Below are 25,164 nucleotides of genomic sequence, written 5' to 3' on the forward strand. Positions count from 1 at the left end.
GCCCCCCTCCCCCCGCCACCGGGGGACTCGCGCGCCCGCTCCCTCCCTCGCTCGCCCGCCCGCCCGGGGTACGCGCCGAGGGGAACCCCGAACCCGGGAGGCCAGGCAGCCAGAGCCCTCGAACATACCACACCGCCGCCTCGACGGCGGGTACGGCGCGGCGCCTGGCGTTGACGGGCGCCGCCTCCTGGCCGCGGGGGCGGGAACGACCGCGGCAGAGGACCGGGCGCCACGCCGCACCGCCCCCTGGGGGCCGGAAGACGCAGCCACAGCCCACCCGCCAGGCCCGACGGCAGCCGCCTGAGCCGGCCGGAAAGCGCGAAAACGCGGGCTCTCGCAGCGCCCCCGGCCCATCCACCCCCTCGTCCCCCGCGGGCCCGGACGCCTCAGCTTCACCGCCCTCCCCCGCGCCGCCGCCCAAGCCCCCGCTGACTCTGACTTGGCTTCTCAGTTCGCCGGTTGGGGCAGCGACCAACGGCCTTCCCACCGCGCCTGCTCAGCGCGCCGGAAGCGCTCCCCCGCTGGGGAAGGCGGCGTAGGTGCGCGAGGGTGAGTGAGCAAGGGGTCCGCCTGGGGCTGAGGGAAGGGGCTTGCAGGGTGGCGGCGTAGGGGAGGGGGGCGCTTCTGCTCTTGAATGCACGCAGGATGCGGGGAGCCCTACCACAGCCTCCCTCAGCAAGACAAGGAGCACTCGTTCCTGTCAGCTGGGAGAAGAAAAGTGTGGTCCCAGGGGCCCAGGAGGCCTCTAGGAAGACACCCTAAACCCAGGCCAGCTGCTTGGTGCTGCTGGCAGCCAGTAGGGGTATCTTCATGGAGGGTGGGAGGGAGGGGCCCTTCCATTGCAGACCCCATCTTCCTTCCAGTCCTCAGTCCCAGGCACCAAGAGCCAGGTTGTATTATGCCATGATGGGCTGCTGTTTGGGTTAGAGAGAAGGAGGAGGCAGGGAGGGGGCTCTGTGGTGGGAGCTGACCCAGACCTGCCAGGAATCCACCAATCCGCCAGGCCCAGCCCCACCACTCGCTTGCGCTTGCGTTCCTGCACTTCTTTCATATACACTCCCTCCCCAGCCCCACACCCCTCCCACAAAATCCCACCGAGGAGGCTGAGACTGAGGTCAGGATTCTGGAACCAGAGGGCCAGCTCTGCTCTTCCACTTACCTGATGGGTGAGCTCCAGTAACTCAGTTGTCTTTGAGCCTCATCTTACTCACCTGTAAAAAAAAAAAAGGAAGAAAAAAGAAAAGAAAGTCATTCTTTCCTCCTGGGATTGCCCCGAGAACTAGGAAAGATCCTGTATGTCGAAGGTCCCCTTGCTGCCAGCTCTTGGGCGGTGTTCGTGTCCTGCCCCTCATTTCATCCTCAGTTGGGGGACCCTGAACTGGTGAAAGTCACTTGGACAGTTGACCTGTGAGATCTCTCCCAGCTCTGAGGTGTGAAGTCCCTTTGGTGCATGTGGGCCTGCTGTACCATAACATGCTCAGGCCTTTGGTTCCTTGTGGGGAGAGGGCAGTGGGTGCAGTGGCTTCCCTGGCTCTAAGGTAGTCAGCTCCTTCATGAGCCCAGGGAGGCTGCCAGAGGAGGGAACCTGGGCATCAGAAGCAGGCACAGAGGGAACAATAGCAATCCTCCCCTCCCCACCATCGCAGCTGCCACGTCAGCACCAAGTCCAGGTTCTCAGAGCAGCTGCCCAGGAGCCTTCTTCATGAGGGGATCTGGCTGTGAGTGCGGAGCCTCGGAGTTGTCCTGCTCCATCCCCAACCCCCAGCAGGCCCTCTCATCCCACCCTCCTCTAGCTTCAGCGAGCATCAGGACCAACCTTGGCTCCCTCCCCAGCTGTCCTAGAGCCGCCCCACTGAGTCACTGCCTCCAGCTCCCTCCCTCCCCTTCTGCTGCCCACTGTCTGCCCACCCCCACCCACCAGCCAGGCCCCCTGTGAGCCCTAAGAGCTGGTTGGACCTGCTGGCAGGCACATGTACCCCTCCAGTGCTAAGAGAGACCTCAAGCCACAGGCCATAACTGACCCCAGCACCCCTGAGCGCAGGCAGACAGACTGATTCAGCAGCAGGGCCAGGCCTTGGTTTATTCACTCTACATAGAATGTATGCTGTAAGCTTTGCGAAGACAGAGACTGTGTTTTATCCACTTCCACTTCTATACTTCTAGCACCTAGCACAGGGCCTGGAATAAATGTTGAGGGGTGCCCGAGACTGGTCGCGCTACCCCTGTCCTCCTGAGGTTCCCCATTTATGAGCCAGGTGTAAACCAGAGTCACAAATGGAGACAGATTCAGAGGCTCGGTCTGAAAGGGATGCAGAAGAGGCAAAGAGCTGCAGGATGCACAGCCCCAGGATGGCAAAGATACAGATAGAAATGGGGACAAACTGAGCCTAGTGGGGAGCACTGGGGGCTGGGCCTGGAGCCAGCCTGTGCCAATGACCACAGCAGGCTCTGTGGGCTGAGCTTGCAGGACTGAACAGTGACTCATGGGGCCCATCTCTGTGGCTCTCCTGGCAGCAAAATCTACTCACAGCAGCCTTTTCCACTGAGATCATAAAATGGGGATAGGCCTCCCTCCCCTGCCCCTTCCCCAGCCTTCCCTCAGCTTTGCATTTCTTACCAACATGACTCAACCAAAAATGAAGTGGGAGCTCTGTGCCTCAAGGAGCCTAGTGATAAGAGATCCACAGTCATTGCCCTCATTCCATCCCAAACCTTGCATACCCTTTTTAGTACTGCCCCAGACAGTTAAGTTGACAGATACCCTAAACCCTCCAGATCTCTCTCACCTCTGGCCTGAATAACTCCAGACTCCTTAGTGTGGTCTTCAAGACCTTCTAGAGGCATCACAGCCTTCCTGACCAGCTCTTACACAGGCCTGGAAAACTCATCTGATCACAAGTCTTGTCTCAAACTGTCTCCTGTACCTGGTAGGCCCATGTCCATCTCCCCAGGTCAAAATCCTTCCTCCTTCAAGGCACTGGAGGCCACTTCTGCCATCCTGCCTAGTCAGGTGGTGACTTGCTTGTTCTCCTGCATCCCAGGTGCCTGCCTCCTCCCGGCTGTGCTCACCTGCTTTCTTACCCTCAGTCTGCTCATCTCTGACCAACCCTATTTGCCTGGAAGTCCCCCCTTTCTTTTACCCAGCTCCAGGCCCAGGAGCCCCTCTGCACCCCCGTCCCCTACACCGTCAGTTGTCTGATGATGGGGATTTTATTTCTAAACCTTTCTAATCTCGTAATTTTTGAAGGATGTGGTGTCTGGACCACCTTCCTTTGGAGACCTGGTTAAGATTACAAATGGCTGGGCTCCCATAGACCTGCTGAGTCAGAACCTTTGGGGTAGGCCCAGGAATCTGTGTTTGACAAGCTCCCAGTGATACTGAGGTCTGAGAATGGCTGCCTGCCCTCTTCAGCACAAGCACCTTCACATCCCTGGGCTGCTGGAGGAGCCTCCCAACAGGTCTTCCATTTCTAGCCTTTCCTCCTACCAACCCTTCCTCCACGTGGGGTTTCACACATCCTCCACCTGGCACCAGCTACATTCGAGCTCCCTAATGCGCATCACTGCCCGCACTCCCCAGATCATAATTCTCCAGGCTGGCTTTCTGCCACCTCCAAAACTCAGTGGGGTTACCCCACCCAAGCCTTTGTGTCCCTGGCTGGTCTCTCCCCAGCACATCACCCACTGCTCCTTGCTTTTCACCATGTGTGCTCCAGATATCTTTTATTCATGCTGCTCTTCCCACCTAGAATGCACCCATGCAATTTTGCCCATGTTGTCAGAGCCCCTCCACACACACACACACTCATGCTTCTCCCAAAGCCCTCCCAGATTTCCTCAAGGCCTCATATGTTCCTTGGCTTGTAATGTAACACCAATGATGACAAACATAATCCCTTACCATGGGCCAGGCTGTCTACTAGGTTTTTACATTTCATCATCTAATCCAGACAGCAACCTTATGAAGTAAGTATGATTGTTACCTCATTTTAGAGATGAAGACACTGGGGCTCAGAGAGAATATGTGACATACCTAAGATAACATAGCCAGTGAGTGAGAGCTGGGACTAACCGCTGGGCCTTAACACTGCCGACTATAAGCAGTGTGAGGGCAAAGCCTAAAAGTCACTCTTCCTTCTCTTCACACCTTCCCCAGGCATGACACAGAAAAAATGTTGACTAAATCTGTAACCTTTGCAGTGTGTTGGGTCCTTCAGATCTGTAAAGATTACGCACAGGATGGTGACTACCTAGGGCTAGGCAGAGGGTGAGGAGTGACGGCTGATGGTAGTTTCTTTTGGGGACGATGAAAACATTCTAAACTAAGGCTGTGGTGAGGGTTGCACAATTCTGTGAATATGTTAAAGACCACTGAACTGTACATTTTAAATGGGTGAATTTGATGGGGTGTGTGTTAGGTGTCAATAAAGATAGATACTTTTTTTTTTTTTTTTTTTTTTAATTCTCCAGCACAGTGGAAATTGAATCTGGGTCTGGGATTTCTGTCCCTAATGTTTCTGGACCCCACAGTATCCAATTTGTGTCGGAAACACTCAAGGTAACCAGCTCCCTTGAGATTGTCCTCCCACCCGCCAGGTGCAGAACACTTCTGTTCATTTGTCCTACACCTCCCTCCGGGTGTTTAAGGAAGGCTTATCCGGTCCCAGTGTGTGGTGGCTGCATCTTTGGGCACCTTGGCACCTGACCTCTGGGGTCTCTTTTCCTACAGGTTGTTCCCATCTTGTGGACTCCCAGTTCTGTGACCCTGTGCCCATACAGCAATCCCCCGGACTGCAGGCATCCTGTAAGGTGACGTATTGGGAAGGAATGGGAGAGGAGGGAGGGAGGGCCATAGGGCCTAACAGTCCTTCCCAGGACCCCAGGACCCCCCTCCCCATTCTCTATCCAGGAAGCCCTGGGGCAGGGAGTTGGCAGTTTCCATCTCCCTCACCACCTGCCCTCTTGCCTCCTGCCCACACCCCAGAACCCCCAGACACATGGACACAGGACACACATCCATCCAAGAGATGTTTAATGTATCTTAGGTTCAAAGTACAAAATACAGGGCAGGCGCTAACCCCAGGAAAGTCACCTGCCACCCAGTCAGCCCCTTACCACTGCAGCCAGGTATCCCAGCCCCAGAGCAGTGGAGCAGTGGCCCTGGGATACCTGGCTCCTTTCCTGTTTGGGGAATAACAAGGTGACAATGTGGGTGGGAGCCCAGAGACCATCGTCTCCCCTCCTCATAAAACCCAGACCCAAGGATCTGAAAGGTCCAAACTTGGACACAGAGCAGCAGATCCCTCAGAGTAACCCTGGCTAAGAAGCAGCCCTGTTGTGAAGCCTGGCCCAGCCCTGTGGCCATAGTCCTGGAAAAGGAGGAACTATTGCCCCAGTGACTGGCAGCAAAGGGAAGGAGATAAAGCAAGGAGTGGAGACAGATTCCCACTGCCCTAAGCAAATTGATTATGGGTAGCTGACCCAACAGAGCAGCAAAGCATGCTGCACCTCCCACCCCATACCCTCTGAGGACCAGCCCCTCGCGGAGCCTTCTGTCAGGGTACTGTCCTTGCACTGGCGCTAGGGAGGAGATGGAGGGCAGGAAAGGCCAGTGTCAGCTGAGGAATGATGCCCTTGCTTTGGGGGCAAGAACATCTGCGTAGAGTCACCCCATGAGGACCCTCTGGGGAAGGGGCATCAACTACCCGCATCTCTGGGCCTTGCCCCTAGAAGCTCTGGACTGGGTCTTGAGCCAGGGTAAGGGCCTTACTGAAAGGGAAAGTGGCAGGAGTTAGAAGCAAGGAGGGTGGTGAAAAAGGTCCCTGTGAGGACCAGCCCAGGAGACCCTTCTGACCTGCCCCAAGGGAGCCCAGTTGCTACTTCAGTCCAGGCCCCTCTAGCCCCATGTCAGGTTGAGTGGGCTTCTCTGCCCGTTGTGCAGGGAAGGTTTCCACAGGGGCTCGGCCCCCTGCTCCTCCTCGAGTCCCTGGGCTACAGCCGGCCACCTCTGTTGAACTGGATGCACCAGTGGGAGTTGGCGGTGCCTGGGCTGAGATGAGTGTGGTCCTCGTGTCCCATGAGGGGCTGCAGCTCCTGCTGCTGGGGGATGTCAGCGCTGCTCTCGCTGTGAGAGCGGCCAGCCTTGGCCAGGCTTGTGGGAAAAGCAAAGCTAGGGCGTAGATCAGAAGGCAGGTTGAGAGGGGCCTGGGGCTCTTCAGTGACCAGTGAGCGGGGAGGCAGGCGGGTCATAGGTGGGGCCTGGGTACAGGGTGGGGATGCCAGGCTCTCCAGGGACGAGATGCTTTGGTTCCAGCCTGTCTGCATGTCCACGGGCACAATCTTGGTGGTCTCTGAGGACACGTAGACTGCCAGGTCCCCCTGCCCACTCTTCCAGGGCAGCTCCTTCTCTGCACAGGTTGGGGAAGGAGGTATGATGCGTGGGCTTGGACACACCTCAAGGCTCCCTGGGGACAGAGTACACATGCACTCATTACCAATCCAGTGGAATCTTTCTCAAGTATAAGCACACTTTCAATAAATCAGTTCATTCCACAGTTGCCACATAACATCCATGTGTGCAGTTATTTGATGCATGCCTTGCCAAGTGGAAGCGCCACAGCTGGTTTTGCTCCCCATAGTATGCTCAGCACCTAGCACAGGGCTGGGCACATAGCAGTTGCTCAACAAATACCTATTGAACAAATGAAAATAACTAAAGCAAGAGAAAGCGGGATCAAGGCAAGAAAAAACCCATCTACGATCAGCCCTCACCCAACTTGCAGTGCTAGTCTTCAACCACATCCTGCCAAGCCCCATCCCAGGGTGAGACAGCAGCAGAGTGAGGAAGATCTTGAGGCTTGGCCACTGGGCTCCTTGCCTGAGTTCCCACCACAGCCCTTTGGTGCGACAGAGTCCAGGAGTGTGAGCTCATGTGAACCTAACAACAGGCTAAAGCTGTGCCAGCGAGGGGGATGCCAGAGCACAGGGGACCTGAGAATCCCAGAACTGCTGGCAGCCAGCATGGAAGGCCTGGCCGCTGCATTACAGGAAGTCTGAGGTTCTGAAAGAGGAAACCTGGGAAAGAGCAGCCCTCTGGCCACCTACCACCCCTTGTTCTCCAAAGTCAAGCTCAACGCCTTGTGTATAATAGGTGCTCAGTATGTGTCTGCTCATTGATAAAGTCCTGAGCCCTCCAAAAATCTTGACTGAGTATGTTATGAAATGTATTAGTTCTGTGATTGAAAGTAAAACTACCTCTCTTGAAAGACCTGGGATGCTGGATTGAATTTTAACAACAACAAAAACTAAACAAAAAACTTCAGTGTTGGGCTTCCATGGTGGCGCAGTGGTTAAGGATCCGCCTGCCAATGCAGGGGACATGGGTTCGAGCCCTGGCCCGGGAAGATCCCACATGCCGCGGAGCAACTAAGCCCGTGCGCCACAACTACTGAGCCTGAGCTCTAGAGCCCGCGAGCCACAACTGCTGAGCCCACGTGCCACAACTACTGAAGCCTATGCGCCTAGAGCCCGTGCTCCGCAACAAGAGAAGCCACGGCAATGAGAAGCCCGCGCGCTGCAACGAAGAGTAGCCCCCACTCACCGCAACTAGAGAAAGCCCGTGCACAGCAACGAAGACCCAACACAGCCAAAAATTAATTAATTAATTAAAAAAAAAAACTTCAGTGTTCACCTTTAGAGGATGCTGGGGAACTAACTGTTGGTATGAAAACTGATAAATAAAATGAAAAATTCAAGCATTTATCCATTCTTCCCTATGTGAACTGTACCTCAAAGTAACTAATTGATGAAGGGAAGGTTTTTTTATAGAAGAATTACTGTTAATCAATGCAGATGAAAAAAGAGACATAGAATATCACCACTGTGCAACCCCTAATGAAATGTTGGATCTGGCAGTGATCACCAATGGCTGCCAAGACCGTCTGATGAAAAGTTGACAGGGAACTTGATAATGGATGGATCAAGCCAACAACAGCTAAAGCCTGTTATCAACGTTAACCTCACAAAAAGAGAGACACCCAGATGCTTCCCGGTGTGATGAATGCAATAGGAGGTACAGCATCACCACCTATGAAGTATGCTTACCAGATCTGATCTGGATTTAATTATTGGTTTAGAGGAAATATAAGGGTCAGTGAAACATATTAAATGATGCTTTGGGGATGCAATCAGCAAAATCCAGATAAGGAAAGACTGGGGGACAAAGAATCAGGTTATTTCAATAAATCCAGTGGAAGAAAAAAAGGTATTGGTGGGGGGAACCTATAAATCAGGGTTTTTCAAACTTGACATTATTGACAGGTTGGAAGAGATACTTTGTTGTAGGGGGGCTGTCCTGTGCATGGTAGGATGTTTACCAGCATCCCTGGCCTCTACCCACTCACTGCAGAGGTAGCCCTCCAGCTGTGACAGCCCAAGATGTCTCCAGACAATCCCCTAGAGGGCAAAATCCCTCCACCACTACCCTCTTCAGAATCACTGCTGTAGATTAGAAGAGACTTATCAACCGGATTTCATGGGTGGGTCTTGTCTGGATTTTTATTTGAACAAACCTACTGTAAAAAAACATTAAGACAATCAGGGAAACTTGAACACTGACTGGATATCTGATAACAAAGATTTTGGATATGATAATGGTATTGTGGTTATATTTTTAAGAAGAATCCTTATCTTTTAGAGATACATGCTGAAGTATTTTTTGATAAAGTGATAATGATATTTGAGATTTGCTTCAAAAGAATCCAGTGAAGAGAGGGGCATAGTGAAGGGTATGGATGAAATAAGATTGGTTAGGAGTAGATAATTATTGAAGCTGGCTGGTGGATAGATGGGAAGTTTATTTTACTATTCTGTCTATTGTATATTTTGAAATTTTCTATAATATGTTTCTTAAAAGACACCTAGGGTGCTTGAGCCAACTCAGGCTCCTCTCTCAGGTCAGGCTGCCACCCTCACCGGGTCTGTACCTGAGGGCTGGTGTGCTGAGCATGGTGTTAGGTTTGCTTGTCACCTCGTGTTTCTCGCCAGAGAGTAAAGGGAGGCGGCACGGCAGTAAAAAGGCTTTGGGCTTTGAATCGGGTGGGTCAGGTTCAAATTCTGGTTCTGCTGGCTCTGGACAAGTCCCAAATTCCTTTGAGCTCAGTTTCCCCATCTTGGTTGTTGTGAGGATTGAATCAGATCATGTATGTCAGGTGTCTGACATAAAGGAGATGCTTAGTAAATGCTGGTTGGTGAATAGATGAGTGAATAGGAAGAGGTATTGTCTGGAGTAGAGGCCATCAGGGAAGGGGGAGGAAACCAGCTGCACAGTTCCAGAGGGAGGTAGGCGGGAGGAAGCCATTACCTGAAACTTTGCCCTCTTGGAGAACCTCACTGGTAGCCCGAGCCACAAAGATGATCCCTTCATCGTCCTCCTTCTCTGTCTCCGAACTGTCGCTGTCCTCCTCCTCCTCAGACTCTACGGTTAATATCACAGCAGCTGGAGAGGGACAAGAGCCAAGTGGGGTTGGCCACCAGCAGCTGCCTCTTGGTACTGCACAACCCCAAGCCGGACCCCCTGTCCACCCAGGTAGAGCCCGCAGTTGGCAGGGACACCTGCTTTGTCCTGTGGCTGTTACAGCACTGGCCTATGGAGTTGGGTGTTTGAGAGGAAGGGAGGTGGGGCTGCAGAGCTGAAGGAGGCAACAGGGAAAGCCAAGTCCTCAGAGGAAGCCATCAGGAAAGTCACACTTTCCAGCTCCCCCATCATCTCTCAGCCCCAGATCCCATCGTCAACTGGAAGCATAAACATCTGGAGGGCTGGAAGGCCCATCAGTGTGCAGCTCATCCAAACTCCTGGTTTTATAGACGGGGACACCAGGGTTCACCCATCCTTCAAGGCCCAGACCAAGCTCCCCCTTTTATGACACCTTCTCCAAGTCCTCAAGGCCTGTAACCTGTAGTTAGCTATCTGATGTCACAGATGTCTAATAACTGCTTAGATATGTTCAGCTTTGAAATCAAGTATGCCCATCTAGTCCCTGAGGGGAAGAGCCCCAGTTTATGGTATTGAATGCTGTACAGAGGAGGTCCTTCAGGCTTCTGGCTGATGGGCCCCTGCCCTTTCCCTCCCTATCCCATCCTCAACTCCACCCCACTCCCTGCTTGCCTGTGTCCTGGAAGCCCAGGTCTCGAGGAGGTTTCCCATTTGTAGCCTCCGTGTTAGCCATGCCATCCTTCTAAGGACCAAAAAACAAAAAAAACAAAAAACCCTAAGCCTCTGGCCTGGCTCCAGACTCCAACCCTGTCGTCTGGTGGGGTCAACAGGACAGGTCTTCCTGATGCAGCAGGGAAGGGAATCTGTCAATCCCAATGGTTCTACCATCCCTTGACCCACCCCCACCCCCACCCCCGCAAGTGTGGAGTCTGACATGCCCCAGCAAGGACACTCAGTACGTCAGCTTGGGCTGAATAAGGAGCTCATGGAGTCCCCCCAACGAGGAATCTGCCTTTCTCCTGCCCATTTCACCTCTGGTAGGTGGTCCTGCTGCCTCCCAGCATGTGACCACATGGACAAGAGGCTGATCTCCTTCTGAAGCCCTTGCCTTCCCCTTCTGGGGCTCCAGGAAGATGCAAAAGGGAACCCAAGCTGCTGCAGCCCCCAAGTCCCTGAGAATTATCCATCTAGGGGGGGCCCCCTAGGCTGGATTCCAATACTTGGGAGCTCAAAACTGCGTGCCGTCAGCCTGCAGCTGCAGACAGGAGTCCCAGAGAAAGCACATGCCTTCTTGCGGCCGGCCTTGCGGGGTCGTGGCTTGCTCTTGGTGAAGCAGATGTTGTGCTTGGTGGGCTTAAAGGACTCCAGCCGCCGCTTCATGTTCTGCTGGAAGACCTCCTTGTCCTGGCGCTCCTGCGCATCCTCAGAGATGAAGTGGCGGCTGCAGCTGGCTTTGTACTGACAATGACAGCCCGCCCTGCCGTGAGGCTGGGTGTCCTGGCCTCCCACAGGGACCCCAGTCCACAGCCCCATGTTCACCATAGCTCCTGCCGGCCTACTGTCGCCAGAACTAGCCATGGATTGAAAAAACAAAACAAAACAAAAAATACAGTAGGGACCCAGCCAGACTCTATACTCTCTATATGCTCAGTTCACGGGGGGAAAACTTTCCTTTATCCCAGAACCTGTTCCCTCAAATTTGGCTTTCCGTATTCCCTACTGCCCTCTCCCAGTTCTCTCTGACCTGAAGAGACAAGAGGCAGGGGACCCTGTGTCTTGTCCCTCAGGGCTACTGTGAGGCCAAGGGGGGCATTTCCTTCTTTGTACCTCTGTTTATCTGAGCCTGGTCCACATGCCAGGCCCATTTGCCTCCTTTTAACTACACAGGACTCTCTGTCCAGCTGGAACTCTCCAGCTAGCCAGTTCTACAGCCACCACCGTGACTCCGCAGGCTGCACTTTGAACTTCCATGACTACCTGTCTTGATACCTTCGACCCCCTCAGTCCCACAATACCTGAATTGGTGTCCAATTCAGGACCACCCCCATCTCCTCTTTCCAACTCCTTCTCATAAAGACCAAGCCCACTACACACTCACTTAGACTGTCTTCACCTCTGCCCTTGACTGCTGAGAGGCCTTTTCATTACCTAGTGGTAACCCCCCAAAGTACTGCCCGCATGTTCGCAATCATTTGTCTTGCCTCACATCCCCAGTCTGGTCCCTTTCCTTTGCCTCTAAGAGCCCCCTTTAAGTCTCCTCCCAGCTACCCTCTTCTACACGCTCACACAGAGGTGCCCCTCTCTTCTGGGCATGCGGGGGCCCAGCTCCTTCACAGGGCTCCTCACTCCCCAACCCAGGCCTCCGCTTTGCTTAGCTCACTCCCTGCCTCCAGCAGTTCCCTGCTCTGCTCCCTCCTCCGTCCCGGTCCTCCACTCTCCTGCATCTTCAATCCTTCCCTCGACACTGGCCCCCCTCCCTCTGCTTTTAAGCATGCTCCTGCCCTTACCTCCTTGAAAAAGGCCTTTCCATTGATACCATTGCCTCGCTTTTGCTGCCAGACTTTTACACTTACATTCTGACACTTCCCCTAGTACCCATTCCTTGACTATCAGAGAAACAGCTCCATGTACATGTATAGCTGATTCACTTTGTTATAAAGCGGAAACTAACACACCATTATAAAGCGATTATACTCCAATAAAGATGTTAAAAAAAAAGAATAAAAAAAGAAATGCAAACTAAAAAAAAAATACAGCTCCAGGGGGGTTTGCCTGATTACAACTTCAATGTGCTGCTTTCTCCCTGGTCAGCAGTGCCATGGCCTCTGGTTAGGCAACATCTGTGCAACGTCCAGCCCTCCTTATGCCCCAGGCCTCCGAGACACCATCTGCTACTGCCCCTCCAAGGGCTCCTTCTCTCTCCTCCGCTGGCTCCCCTTCCTTTTCTTACATGTGCATTCCTCAGTGTTGTCCTTGGCCCCCCTCTCTCCCCTCTAAATGCCCTCCCCAGTGAAAGTGTCCTCTCTCAGCGCCAGCTAGCCCAGGGATACATCTGTGTTTCCCAAACATCAGCCATCAGACCAGCTACATGTGAATCCCCTCAGGGGACTTATTAAGAGCAGATTCCTCATCCTATTGCACACTACAGGATCAGACTCTCCAGGAGAAGCCAGGAATATGTATTCTAGCAAGCTCCCTGGGAGATTCTGATGTAGCCAGGCCAGGAAACCTCTGATATAGATTGCTTCCAAATCTTTATCTCCAGCCCGTATCTCTCTCCTAAACTATAATCTTATGTTTCTAACTGCATACTAGATACTTCTGTCTCTCTCTGATGATATTTCTGTGAAGAACATGAGGAATTATGGATTGTGTTCTGGCATAACTAAGTGGATTTAGAACTGGTTGAGTAACCATACCCAAAAAATTCTTGATCAAGGTCAGTCTGGAGGAAAGTCTTTAGTAGCATGCCACAGGGCTCTGTCCTCAGCTCTATCCTGTTCAACATCTGTATGTTGATTTTGATGAATACAAAGTTAACAGGCTTAGCAAATTTTCCTATGATGTGAATCTGAGGAGATATTTGGTGGCAGACATGGGATCCAAACAATGGAATGATGGGCTAAATCAAATAAGATGACATTTAACAGGGATAAGCACAATCTTAATCCAGTTTTTTTTTTAATTGACTTCACAAGAACTGGTTGGACTGAACCATTGACCAATCTTACACACACACATCCACAGACAGTCATTATGTACTTCCTGATGTAATACAATAAGAAATACACAGCACACCTATCGAATGTTCCTGAATACAACCGGGCCTCCAGATTTAACTACCAAGAAATACAGTATGTAGAGGAACATGTTAAACACCACCACTGGAATGCAATCAGCAGAATCTGTAAAATGGAACATTCTCTGAGATAATGGATCCAGTTTCTTCAGTAAGTAAATAATGAGAAAAAAAGGAAGACAAAACTATCACAGATTTTTTAAAAAAATAGAGACATGTTTACTAAATGCAAACTGTGGACTTTATTTGGATCCTGACTTGAACAAACCAGCTGGAAAAAGGTATTTATTGGCCACTGGCTGGATATTTGAGGTGAGAAGGAATCACTGTTATTTGTTGTAAGTGATAAGGGCACTATGGCTTTTTTTTTTTAAAGAATTCTTGCCACCTAGAGATACATATGGAAATAGTTAGAGATGATATGATGTCTGGAGTTTGCTGTAAGATAATAAAGTGTAGCTGGGGCGTAGGGGGGGACAGAATGTAACAGAATTGATCATGCATTGAAAATTATTGGAGGTGAGTGGTGGTTAAATGAGTTATTCTCTCTAGTTTTCTGAACGACAGAAATTTTCCATAAGAAAAAAGTAAACAAAACCAAAAAACAAACAAACAAAAAACCCCACAGGTTGGATGCAACAGGGTTTAATAGTCATTAACTGAGGAAGACATGGTGGGTTGCCTGACTGTAAGGACAATATGGGGCCTCAGGGTGGTGAGCCAAAGCTGGAGGGATTCTGGGCTGTGGGAAGAGAATGGCAAGTTCCAGAACTAGAAAGGTGAAAGAGCCCCTGTGCCAAACCCAGGCCACGGCAGTGAAAGCCCAGAGTCCTAACCACTAGGCTACCAGAGAACTCCAAGAGCCCTCATTTCTAATGACTAAAGAAGGCACACCAAGGACAGGAGCTGCTGGCCTGAGGGCAAGGAGGCCTGTGTGGAAGGAAGCTGTTTTGAAACCTTTGCAGACTACTCTGCAGAGCTGCAGAGAGTCAAATCAGGACCAGTGGGAGAAAATTAAAGGAAACCAATCTGTCTCAGCGGTAGAAACAGCCTTGACTGTTAAAGCTGCCAAGAATGGTAACAGCTGGCTTCTCATTTCAAAAAGGTTCAAGGTAATGGCTTGCTGCCCCCTTGTGGGGTTGCAACAGATTCCTTCCTGTATGGGTTGGGCCTTTCCAACCCCAAAGCTTCATGACCTGCATTGGACTAAACTCACATTACCTAAAGCAGATGTCTGCCTCCCCCAGGTTAAGGTGGTCCTGCAGGCGGCTTCCTCAGCACTCCTGTTCTGTGACCCCATCAAGCCCTCTGTATCTCCTGCTCTCCCCTTCCTGGCTGATCACACAGTTCTTTGTGCTCCTCTCCCTTCCGACCACCCGGGTCTAATCCACAGTGGTTCACTCCAGCTTCCCAGCTGGCTCTCCCAGCCTCTCAACTCACCCCCTCCAGTTTGATCTGCCCTCTGCTACCAGAGAAGACATTCTTAAACAGCTCTTGTAACAGGCCAACCTTTCTCAAAAAAAAAAAACAAAAAAAAAACTAAAGGTTATAACCAACAAGATGAAGCCCACACTCTTCAACTGGGCATCCATAGCTCTCCACAAGCTGGTGCCAGCTGCCTCTTGAGCCTTCCATTGTGGCCTCCCCAGACAATGCTCCCCCTCAGAATTCTGCCCTGCCTGTTCTCACCCTGTAGCGAGGTTTGTAAAGGCCTCCACAGAGCAGGTGGTGCATCACAGCATCCTCACGGTCCCGGCCGCTGCGTACTGTGTCAATCACCTGCAGATCCAGACATGCTCCACTGCCACTCTCCCTCCTGCAGGAGGGAGGAGACACGTGTGCTAGGGACGGGCCAGGAGGCACAGGCCAGGGGAAGGGCAGAAGCAAAGGTGCTCACAAATCTTCCCCAGAAGGGATTCAGAGAGAGGGCGCAATAGAGAGGAGTTTGAGGAAGGGGAAGGGGGCTCAAGGACTTACAGCAGGTTGGTGACAGAGGTCTCTGCCACAGAATTGCGGCTGGGCATAGAGGGCAGAGTGAGCCCGGTGGAGGACAAGACGTGGCCTCCCTGCAGGGGCCAAGTCAGAGGTCAAAATGGCAATCAGATGAAAGGTGGCCCAGACAATCAGAGGGTAATAAAAAGAATAACAATGGTTAACACACTTTGCTCTTTTGAAGTTCCAGGGACTGTGCTAGGCACTTTTTATACTGAATCTACAAAACTCTGACAGAGGTACTTTTACTCGTGCTTTCTTACAGTTGAAACTGAGGCTCCGAGAGGATAAGTGACTTACCCAAGGTCACAAGCGTGAGATGATAACTGAACCACATCTCCTGACTCCAGAGTCCAGCTGTTTCCCACCTTCCTGTACTGCCTGCTAGACTCTACATTTCAGCATCAGGCCGGGCTCGTTCCTGCAGCTGCCACTTCACAAGACTATGGAGTCTGCTGGGAATTCCCAGCTCCCTGCTCAGGGCCTGCCTGCTTGTCACCGCTTCCTGCCTTGCCCTGCTGGCCACCTGCCCACCCACCATTGTCTGCCGGCCCACCTGGTCCACGAAGCTGATGGCATCCCGGATGTTGAGTCTGTAGTACACATCCCAAATCTGGTCCCGGATGCGGTAGGCTGACCGCCGCATCAACAGCTGACTCAGGTACTTCTTATCAAACTGCTCCCACCTACAGAGGATGCCAGGCCCGGCCCTGAGTGCCATCCCCAAGGCCTGGGCGGCTGGCCCTTCCTCAGACAGGGCAGGGGCACCGCCAGCGCTGGGCCTATGTCTCTTGGTGTGGGCATCAGTCAGGGAGAATCTTGAAGCTGGTCCCTGCCCTTATGGAACTGACAGTGTTGTAGGAAAGCCTGACATTAATGAAGTTATTACATATAACTGTAAAATTACAACCATGGTAAGAACTATAAAGGATAATTATAGAGTATGATAGGGATTTGTCCTAGTCAGGGAGGCCAGGGAAACCTCCCTAAGGACTTGATGCCTGTGGTAAGATCTGAAGGATGAATAGAGGTTAAGTAGGTGAGAGGGAGGCAAAGGAATGTTCTAGTAGAAAGAACAACATGTGCACAGGTCCCAGTGGCCAGGGCCGGGGGAGCATGGTGGGTTCTGAGTTTCTAAAACAGGGTTCATTTCATTGGCAGACAGATAGTCAAAGACACAGCTGAGCACAATGCGGCTGGTGTCTGGAGGTGCCAGACCATGCAGGGCAGAGCTGCGCAGGCCTCACTGGGGAGCCTTGTCTTATCCTGAGAGTACTGGGACACCAGTACTGCCAGTACTGCCCGAAGGGCTTCAGGAAGAAGTTGCCCAGCCTGAGCCTGACTGTGTCCCTCCTCAGAAGTGTGCACATCCCCCATGCTGCCCTGGCTGGTGAGGCTGCCGCTGCTGAAGGAGCCTCGGAGCAGCTCCCTCACCTGTCCCTCCAGTAGTGATAGCCATGGTGCCCCACAACGTCCTCCACTGCAGCCAGAATGTGGTCAAAAGTCTAGAAGGGGGGTGGGTAGGGGGACCGGATCAGGACTCTGCTCAAAATAGGAGAAGGGAGAGAGGGACAGGCGGAGGGATGGGGTTCTGGTACCCACGTGCTCATGCAGCTCCTGGTTCAGGGTAGGTTTGTGATGCTCACTCCTCTTCACCTTCAGCCACTTGACCAGTGGCTTGATGGTCAGGCCCTACGGACAGGCAGCCAGTGAGCCCTGCCCTGTCCAGCTCCCTGCTGCCTTTCCCTCCTCATAGTTAGGCTTCAGCTTCTGTATCCCCACCTCACTGCACTCAAGGTCTGGGAAGTCAGGCCCCCCTGCCTCCCACAAGAGGAAGAGGAGCCCCTCTCCCATAGGCTCTAAGCCTCCCCCAGGGCCTGCCAGACCCTCTCCCCATCCAGCCTCGTGGGCGCTCCCACCTGCACGATGACTGTGAAGAAGACCACCACAATAGTGGTGGCTACAAAGTAGTCCTTGGCAGGGATCTTGGTCCTGTCCAGGAGGATGACGAGAGCGAAGGCCACAGCCCCCCGCAGGCCCCCATAGGACATCACCACCTGGTCAATCTTGTCCAGAGGGACCAGCCGGAACTGATTCAACACCCACGTCTGCAGGACTACGCCTACAGCAGGAGGGAGGCCAGTGGGAGCAGGGTGTTGGAGGGCACGCCTACAGCAGGAGTGGAGGGCGCTGGGCATGGATGGCACCAAGTATGTGGGCTAAGGTCTGACAGGGGCTGGGAGGGGTGAGCAATAAGGGGAGGCTTAGAAATTGTTGTCAAGGATGTGGACTCAGACTGGGAGATGAGCTGGGAGGGTGGGCAGGAAGGAGGGTGGGAAAGCAGAGGGTGCCGGCAATACCGAGGGCTCGGAAGAACAGGATGAAGAAGAGGGTGCCCAGCACCAGCCCAGAGTCCCAGGCCCACTTGGAAGAGTCCACGGCCGAGATGCCAAGCAGCATGAAGATGATGGTCTCAGCGCAGCTGGCTAGAGTCTTCATCGTGTACTTGACAGCTGTGCGGGACTTATGGGAGATGTTGGCCTCCACGTACTTCTTACAGCCCAGGCCACACATAGTCACCCTGGGAGAGGAATGGAGAGTTAGGGCGAGTGAGGAGGGGCCACAGGAAGCACAGCCCTTGGGGTTTGAGCATGCACAGGAGAGGGTGTTGCCCATCACAGGATGTCAGATTCTCAGAGCCAAAGCCCAGGGAGGCATGGAGACCATCCAAGGGTAGGTAGTGGTGGTCCTGGGATAAAAGGCTCCGAATCTCCAGGCTTCCCTCTCGGTGCCTTCTGGAGGGGGAAGGTGGGAGAAACATGCTCTGACTAGCGCACTGTCTGAGGCACCTTTTAGAGTTCTGTGGCCACCAGAGCCAGTAGCACCAGGCCTCAAAGTCCACTTCCAGCTCAGCCTACGCCCCAGAGAGCACTTTAAGCAGAGGAATTTTGGGATCTGGGGTGCCCAGGACAGCCCTAGAGGCAGGTCCTGGAATGTTACCTGAGGCTTAGTATCTCCCCAGGGGAGTCTGAAGCTCCCACTCCCGCAAGGGCTCAGGGAGACCTATGGACTCCTCCGGGTCCTGCTTCTGTCCATGTGAGGGCGACCATCTCCAGTGCCCCCTCCCAGCTGCCTGCCTGCAAGGCCCCCAGGACTCACGCAAGAATGGCGGAGAGCGAGGCCATTTCAGCAGTAAGGTAGGCTGCGTAGGCGAGGAGGAAGACCAGCAGAGGCTCGATGATGCGGACCCGCTTGGTGAAGCGTGTGGTCAGGGCCAGGAGGAAGGCAAAGACTAAGCCCACGGCTGCCCCGCCCAGACTGACCACAAACAAGGAGGCTGGGGGAGGAGTGGGTTGTCAGCATGACCCCTGGCCCGGACCCCACCAGGGCTGACAAGACTGCTGCCTGGCAGGGAGTGGAGGATGATGCCCACTGTGCATGCCCACTGTGCTCCCCAGGGGTCAGGGTCCCAGAGCTAGGATTCCAGGAAAGGCCCTCCTTCTCAGGTTCTCAGGGCCCTATTTCTCCATACATGAGGGAAGGGAATGAGGCAACCCGAGCAGCGTCCTCTGTCCTGACGCGGTGCGGGGCAGGGGCTCAGCAACCCAGGGGAGGCAGACCTCCAGTGCCCGCCAAGAGGGAGGAAATACTGACCGACTCCCTTCAGGTAGTCAGTGGCCTGCACGTTGGCAGAGCCCATCTCCACAAAAGAGTTGCAGACCTTGTACAGCACCTAAGCGAGAAGAGGAGCATCAGGAGCGGCGGGGGAAGGTGGCAGCCTGGACTGTGTGGAGACGGCGAGGCAGGGCCCGGGGAGGAGTGGGGCCTGGTCAGAGCATGGCAGCCTGGGGTCAAGGAACGGCAGCGAGCCGAGCACTCTCACCACAGTAACTGCATCGTTGAGCAGGGACTCGCCGAAGACGATGATAAAGAGGGTCTCGTTGACATGCACCTCCTCAAAGACAGCCAGCACGGCCACGGGGTCCACTGCTGAGATGAGGCTCCCGAACAGCAGGAAGTCCAGCAAGCCAGCCTGCACTCTAGGGGCTTTCGAGGGACAGATGAGGGACAGCAAATGGTGAGGTACTGAATTGCCTACAGCAGTCCCTGTGACAAGCCCAGACTCCAGCCCCACTATTAAAACAAGTATCCCCAGAGAGGACCTGGGACGGTGAAGAGAGCGTCGGCCTGCAGGTCAGGAGACCTTAGGTCTTGAGCCTAAGGCCTGCCTTTGCCACTTACCAACTCTGTGATGTTGGCACTGTCATTGTCACATGACTTCTCATAGGCCATGCCTCCTCATGTGCCTGCCTAACAGTACTGCTGCAAAAATCAACCCAGGAGATGGCTACGAGAGCTCTATGTAACCTGGAAAGCTAAGGTGGCACTGACAGTAAGAACTGCAGCAACAGTAATACTAACCACCAGCAGGTGGAAGTTGGCTGCTGACTGGCTTTATTCGGGAGAAGAAAGAAAGGGAGTGCTTTCTCCCACACCGGTGGTTCTCAGCCTAAGGAATTCGACACGTCTGAATTATCAACATTCAGGCTTGAATGGATTTGGGGGCCAGGGAATGAGGAAGAAGGGAGCAGGACAGGGCAGCCTGAAGGCAAAGAGCCTCAGGAAAACAGACCTCTCCTGCTCACTTTGGACCTGATACCAAATGAGTTTAAGGGCCTCTATTTCCTCATCCATTAAAGTGGGACAAATTATAACCCCAGCAAGGTTGCTATGAAGAGCCAGTGGGATGAGTAAAGAGAGAACACCCAGTGTAGTGTCTTGCATTCTGTGGATGTATAATATGTATTTATTAAAAATAATAATAAAAACAGAAAACCACCCTGATGTGACCTGGGCAGAGCCCTCACAGGAAAGGTGAGCTGTGCCTCAGGGGAGCCAGGCTGGCAAGTGGCAGTATGGTATCAGGGCAGGAGGCAGCCAGAGTCCCAGCCTTGGCAGCCCACACACAGCTGGGAGCCAGGCCCCTACTCAGCTGTCATCTGCAGAAGCCCAGACTCATCTGGCAGGGACCTAAATGAAGGCTGAAGGCTCATCTGGAGCATTGCCTCACACTCCAGTTGGGAGGGACCTAAGATGGAGCTCTCAGGGCATGGCTGTCATCAACACAGGATCTTCAGAGCTGGAGGAGAAGGGAGTTGGGTGATGAGGCTGGCATAGCCTCCCGCTACCAGTCCAGATCTTAAGGTCACTCACCCACAAGTCCAGCCTGCTGCAGGCCCCAGAGGGCAGCACCTGTTGTGAAGGCATTCCAGAGTGTGCCCACCACAGCGTAGGTGAGGATGGCGCCCAGGTTGTCAAAGAATAGCCGGCTAGGCATGAAATAGCCCGAGTCCAGCACGATAGGAGGCAACAGGAAGAGGAAGAAGGTGCCTGGCTCCAGCTGGTATTCAGCTTTCTTGGCCACAGCCAAGACAATGCCCCCCAGCACCAGTCCCAGCAAAATCAGCAGGCAGCTCTCAGGGACCAGAGACGTCACCTTCCGAGACAAGTGAAACACTACAATGCAAGAAGAGGGCAAGAGGTATCAGCTTATGGGATGCGCGCGCACGCACACACACACACTCACACACACACACACACACACACACACACACACACACACACACACACAGTGGCCTATAACCTCCCAGTCTTAGAAGTTTATTCAAGGTCGAGACCCCTGACACTGGGACCAAGGAAGAAGAAACATTCAGGACTGCTAGAATCTCCAGCCTCCAGGGCTTCAAATCCCCCACTGCAGCCAAAGTTGTCTGTTTCTTGGTGCTTCTGTCATGGTAACCTAGACCTTTGCTTACTTTTTCCACCTCTGGAAATGCCCCCTCCTCTCTACTCTCACCCTTGAAGGACCTCACCTTTCTCTGATCTCCCTTATCCATTGCCATTATTTGAATCTCAGCAAATACTAGGTATATTTTTATGCATAACACAGCTGTAAAAATCAGGACCTCTGGAGTCAGGCTGCCTGGGTTTAAAGCCTAGCTCTTCCATTTACTAGTTCTGTGACCTTGGAGCAAATAACTTCACCTCTTTGATTTTCAGTTTTCCCATCAGTAAAATGGGGATAAAAACAGTAATGATCTCATAGGATTGTTGTGAGGTTTAAGTAAGGCAGTCTACTCAAAAGCACTTAGCCCAGTGGTTTACAGTAAGCACTCTATAAATGTTACCTATTATTGTGCCCTGCCTCTCGAGCTAGACCATAATGCATAACATACCTCCTAGGAGCACTGTAGACCTCCTAGCCCAATGTGCTTTTCATTATATAGGCTCACTAAGGACTCAGTGGTTTAAAAAGCATTAAGTTTAGCAGTCAGAGATCCAGTTCTTCTTCTGGCTCCATTCCTTCCTAATTGTGTGATCTCAGGCAAATTATTTAATTTACCTGAATTCCAATTTCTTCTCCTGTAATATGGGAAAAGATACCCATCACACAGGGTGAGGATAAAATGATATAGTGTGAATTTTCCTAGCAGAATGTCAGACACATAATAGGATCTCAGCAAATGTTAATTCAATATGACTCTGAGAGAAAATAATAACAGATCTGTCCCTAGGAAAGAAGAGGAGGTTTTCTAGCCCTATTGCCACTCCTACCTTTGCCTCCTAATATAAACTGTTTTGGCTTTCCCTTGGGACCTGAGACTAGATGAGCACTTCTCCCCAGACAATCCCTAGAGTGGTAGGTAGTGAGGGAAGCCTCTGTGTTAGGCTGTGTGAGACCCAATGCCAAGACAGTGCCCTTTGGAAGCTGTACCCAGAGAGCCTAGGGCAGTGCCTGGCACATGGTGGGATCTACATAAATATTTGGTGAATAAAAGGGAAAAAAAATCTCCTGGTAATGAAGCTGGGGGAAGGTATCTCTGAACATTCTACCCATCTCCCCTGCCCCCATTCCCAAGGATTTTGTTTTCTTTTGTTTTGTTTGATGAGAAAAAGGCTCTCTTCTACCTCCATAGGAGATGTCATCCAAGCTAGAAAAAGCACTATGATTTATGGGGGAAACTACAGTCATTGCTGTAAACCCTAAATAAGACAGGAACTCTCCAACTGGCAGACTTCTCAGCAAACCCAATTCTTGGCTCCCAAATCTGAGGCTCCTCCCACCTTGCTCTCATTGCTGCCAGGCCCTAAGGTGAGCTCAGCCATAGCTCTTCCCACACTCATCCCTACCTTTGGTCCCCCTTTCCTCTCCTTCAGGGACTTTATTCCATCCTTATCTCCAGAGCATGTATTAATCCCAGTAAAAACCCTTCACAAAAGCTGTTCTCTGACAGCACTAGGCTCCCTGAGGGCATTTCAAGCCCCATTTTCCATTATTAATGGGCTGCCACAGCAGAGTGGAGAGTTCTTCTGTTCCTGCCCAGCCCCCACCCCCAGCTGTGTCCCTGGGGGGAGAAGGGGGCAAATCCTAGACTGTGATTCCTACATGAAGACTGTATTGGTGAGACTGGAGTACAGGCTGTGCCTGCATAGATGGGGAGTGAGTAGCAACGGCTCAGCTATAATTAGTCACCCCCACAGCAGAGCCTGCACAACAGGGAGAGGGAGGAGGGTCTGTGGTGGGAGGAGGGACCACTGGCTGCTCAGAAGTGGGGAGGAAGGGGCAGAGGCAAGGAAAAGCAGCTCTATTCAAGGAAAGGAGTCTGAAGCACAACCTTTATTGTGCAGACTGAAGGAGACTGGATGTATGAAAGCATCTAGTGCAGGCAGTGCAGAGTATAAAGCCCCAATAAATGGAAGTTTCTTATATCCTGAGGAGGGAAGAAGGTAGACCTGAATTGGGGTGGGGGGCACAGCTAGGCACAAGAAGGGGGCACCTTTAGGGGAGCAGAGGGGGGATAGAGGAAAAGTGGCAGTTTAGTATCCCAAGAGAATGGACACTTGGCGGTGGCCTCCAGGGAAGGCTGCTTCCTCAGAACCAGGATGCCTGGGTTTGTAGGAGAACACCATCCCCTCAATGTCCCCACACGTCTTCACTGCTGACAGAAGCTTTTAGGAGGCTGGGGATTGGTGGAGGAGAGCCCAGATCAAAGAGCTTACTTCAAGGAGAAGAGAGGAAAGGGCAAAGGAATCTAGGGATGGGGCTGGAGAGAGCTGGGGCAGCCCTTTGAGAAGGCAAATCCTCAGGGCTCCCACTCGAGGAGAAGGGGCGGAGGGAGATCAACAAGAGGAGGCGCAGAAACAATGTGAGAGCCTGGATTTGTGGAATCGGAAGCTAGGTCGGGGCACTCTGCAAGAAGCCGGCCCGGATCTGGGGACTAGGGGTTGGGGGCGGGTCCAATGACGGCCGCCGGCTCTGGCGCACGCACACACGCACTCACCGATTTTAGCCAGGCTGGCCACCAGGATCCAGAGGGCTACCAGGTAGGGCGCCTCCACCTCGTGCCACTGCCAGCGGAAGAGCGCCAACCCTGGGGGAGGCTCACCCGGCGACCCCGGCTCCTGGGTGGGCTCTTCGGTTGCTCCCGCCCCCGCCAGGGGCAGCCAGAGCAGCGGCAGTGCGGCGCGCAGCATCCTGCCGCCTGCCTAGCAGCCCTCCCGGCACCGCACGGCCGCCGGCCCCGCGTCGCCGCCGCCGCCGCCTACCGGCCGCCCCCGCGTCACAGGCACGTGGGGCCCGCTCCCCCCAATCCCGGCTCCGATACCCCCAAGCCAGGTCCGGACTCCGAGACCCTGCCCCGGGCGTCCGTAGTGCGGACGCCTGCCCCTCCGCTCTAAACCAGTCCCGACTCTGGAAATTCCCCAGTGCAGCCCTTCCCCAAGTCCTGCAACCTATTCCTTCAAGCGCGCTCCCCCAAACTCTCCCAAAACCTTCCCCGACCCGGATTCAGAGCTGTGAGCGGCCACAGCCCTCCAGGGGCACCTCTGCATTCCACCAGCCAGTGGCGACGGTGGCGACGGCCAGCCGCTGGAGTGACCGGGGTCTGCCGGGGGGCGGGGTCCAGGCGGGAGGAGCGCGGCCCCGCCACCGAGAGTGCTGTCAGCGGCCAGCAGCCGGTCCCCGATACCGAGGCCGCGGGCTCCGGCGCTGCCGGGTGCAGACTGGAGGGGCCCCCTTCGGGTCCCCGCCCAGACCAGAGCTGCGCACGCGCACTGGGCCCGTTTTAGAAAGCCGTGAGGGACAACTGTCCCCATCGTCCCCAGAAATCCCAAGGCCCAGATTGGGCCCAGCTCATTCCAGGCTGAATAGGAGGCAGTTCCTCTTCATTTACCAAACCGAGGGACAGCCGGCCTCCCTTTCCCTTAAACTACAGTGAACGCTTCTCACCTTTTCCATGAGACAATGAAGGAAACGTATCTTCTCCCCTAAACTATGGAAACCCCAGTCTATCTATTCCCTTCAAACTAAGAGGGATCCACCCAACCTCTTCCCCAAACCTGAGGGGGCATTCGGCTTATCTTGCCCCAAACTGAAAAGGACCGTTTCCACTTTTCATTCAAGCTGAAGGGCAACCCATCCCCGTTCTTCCCTAAAATTGAGGGTAACGTTCTACCTCGCCGCCAAACTGAGTCATCCCATCCTTCTCCCAGAATTAGGGGCACCCTTACCTCTTTTTCCTCCAACTAAAGGTAAATGATCCCACCTCTTCCTTCGAATCGAGTGTAATCTATTTTCACTTCTTGCTCTAAACTGAAAGGGACCCATCTACCTGCTTTCTCCAAATGAGGGAAGCCCATCCACTTCATCCCTCAGCTGAAGGAATCAGGACCTTCTCGCCCCTAAACTGAGGGGGACCTGACGGGCCACGATCCGAAGAAACTTGCACCCCACCTTGCCCTAAAGAGAGCGCAGCCTCACCGCCCCCAAGCCCAAAGAGAGCCTCCCCGTGCTCCGCGCGCTCTCGAAGTGGGTGAGGGG

The 25,164-nt window shown here is 53.3% G+C and overlaps 1 protein-coding gene and 1 long non-coding RNA gene across 10 annotated transcripts; one reads left to right on the top strand and one right to left on the bottom strand.

The window, feature by feature from the left end:
• The first annotated feature begins 348 nt into the window (after positions 1–348).
• Positions 349–15,723, top strand: LOC114885541. The gene is made up of 3 exons (XR_003791131.1): positions 349–549; positions 4,730–4,809; positions 15,550–15,723. It is a non-coding gene; the product is annotated as an uncharacterized LOC114885541 (long non-coding RNA).
• Positions 4,998–25,119, bottom strand: SLC9A5 (solute carrier family 9 member A5). Of its 9 annotated transcripts, none has more exons than XM_029205459.1 (17): positions 24,956–25,119; positions 20,499–20,781; positions 19,168–19,331; positions 18,939–19,017; positions 18,444–18,621; positions 17,645–17,865; positions 17,204–17,406; positions 16,887–16,976; positions 16,719–16,789; positions 15,841–15,970; positions 15,270–15,358; positions 14,982–15,108; positions 14,733–14,801; positions 10,781–10,951; positions 10,166–10,235; positions 9,362–9,496; positions 4,998–6,464 (listed from the first exon to the last, which is right to left on the bottom strand). In XM_029205459.1, exons 2-17 carry the CDS (start codon positions 20,620–20,622, stop codon positions 5,992–5,994), a joined length of 2,394 nt encoding a protein of 797 aa, XP_029061292.1. In that variant the 5' UTR covers positions 20,623–20,781; positions 24,956–25,119; the 3' UTR covers positions 4,998–5,991. The 9 variants fall into 9 exon arrangements, with proteins under 9 accessions (XP_029061292.1, XP_029061285.1, XP_029061266.1 ...); XM_029205452.1 differs by lacking the exon at positions 24,956–25,119 and adding an exon at positions 24,169–24,254; XM_029205433.1 differs by lacking the exon at positions 24,956–25,119 and adding an exon at positions 23,627–23,963 and having other exon boundaries at positions 20,499–20,801.
• Between the last annotated feature and the right edge of the window lie 45 nt (positions 25,120–25,164).

The sequence above is a fragment of the Monodon monoceros genome, unplaced genomic scaffold, assembly GCF_005190385.1.
Source record: "Monodon monoceros isolate NGI ecotype Baffin Bay Population unplaced genomic scaffold, NGI_Narwhal_1 Super_Scaffold_10, whole genome shotgun sequence".
NCBI lineage: Eukaryota > Metazoa > Chordata > Mammalia > Artiodactyla > Monodontidae > Monodon > Monodon monoceros.

Excerpts from the sequence above, each read along its gene's own strand:
- SLC9A5 (XM_029205433.1), bottom strand. The coding sequence starts at position 23,819 with ATGCTGCGCGCCGCACTGCCGCTGCTCTGGCTGCCCCTGGCGGGGGCG. Across the intron at positions 19,332-20,498 it reads GCAGCAGGCTGGACTTGTGG|CCCCTAGAGTGCAGGCTGGC; the intron begins GTGAGTGACCTT and ends GTCCCTCGAAAG. Across the intron at positions 19,018-19,167 it reads TCAACGATGCAGTTACTGTG|GTGCTGTACAAGGTCTGCAA; the intron begins GTGAGAGTGCTC and ends CTTCTCGCTTAG.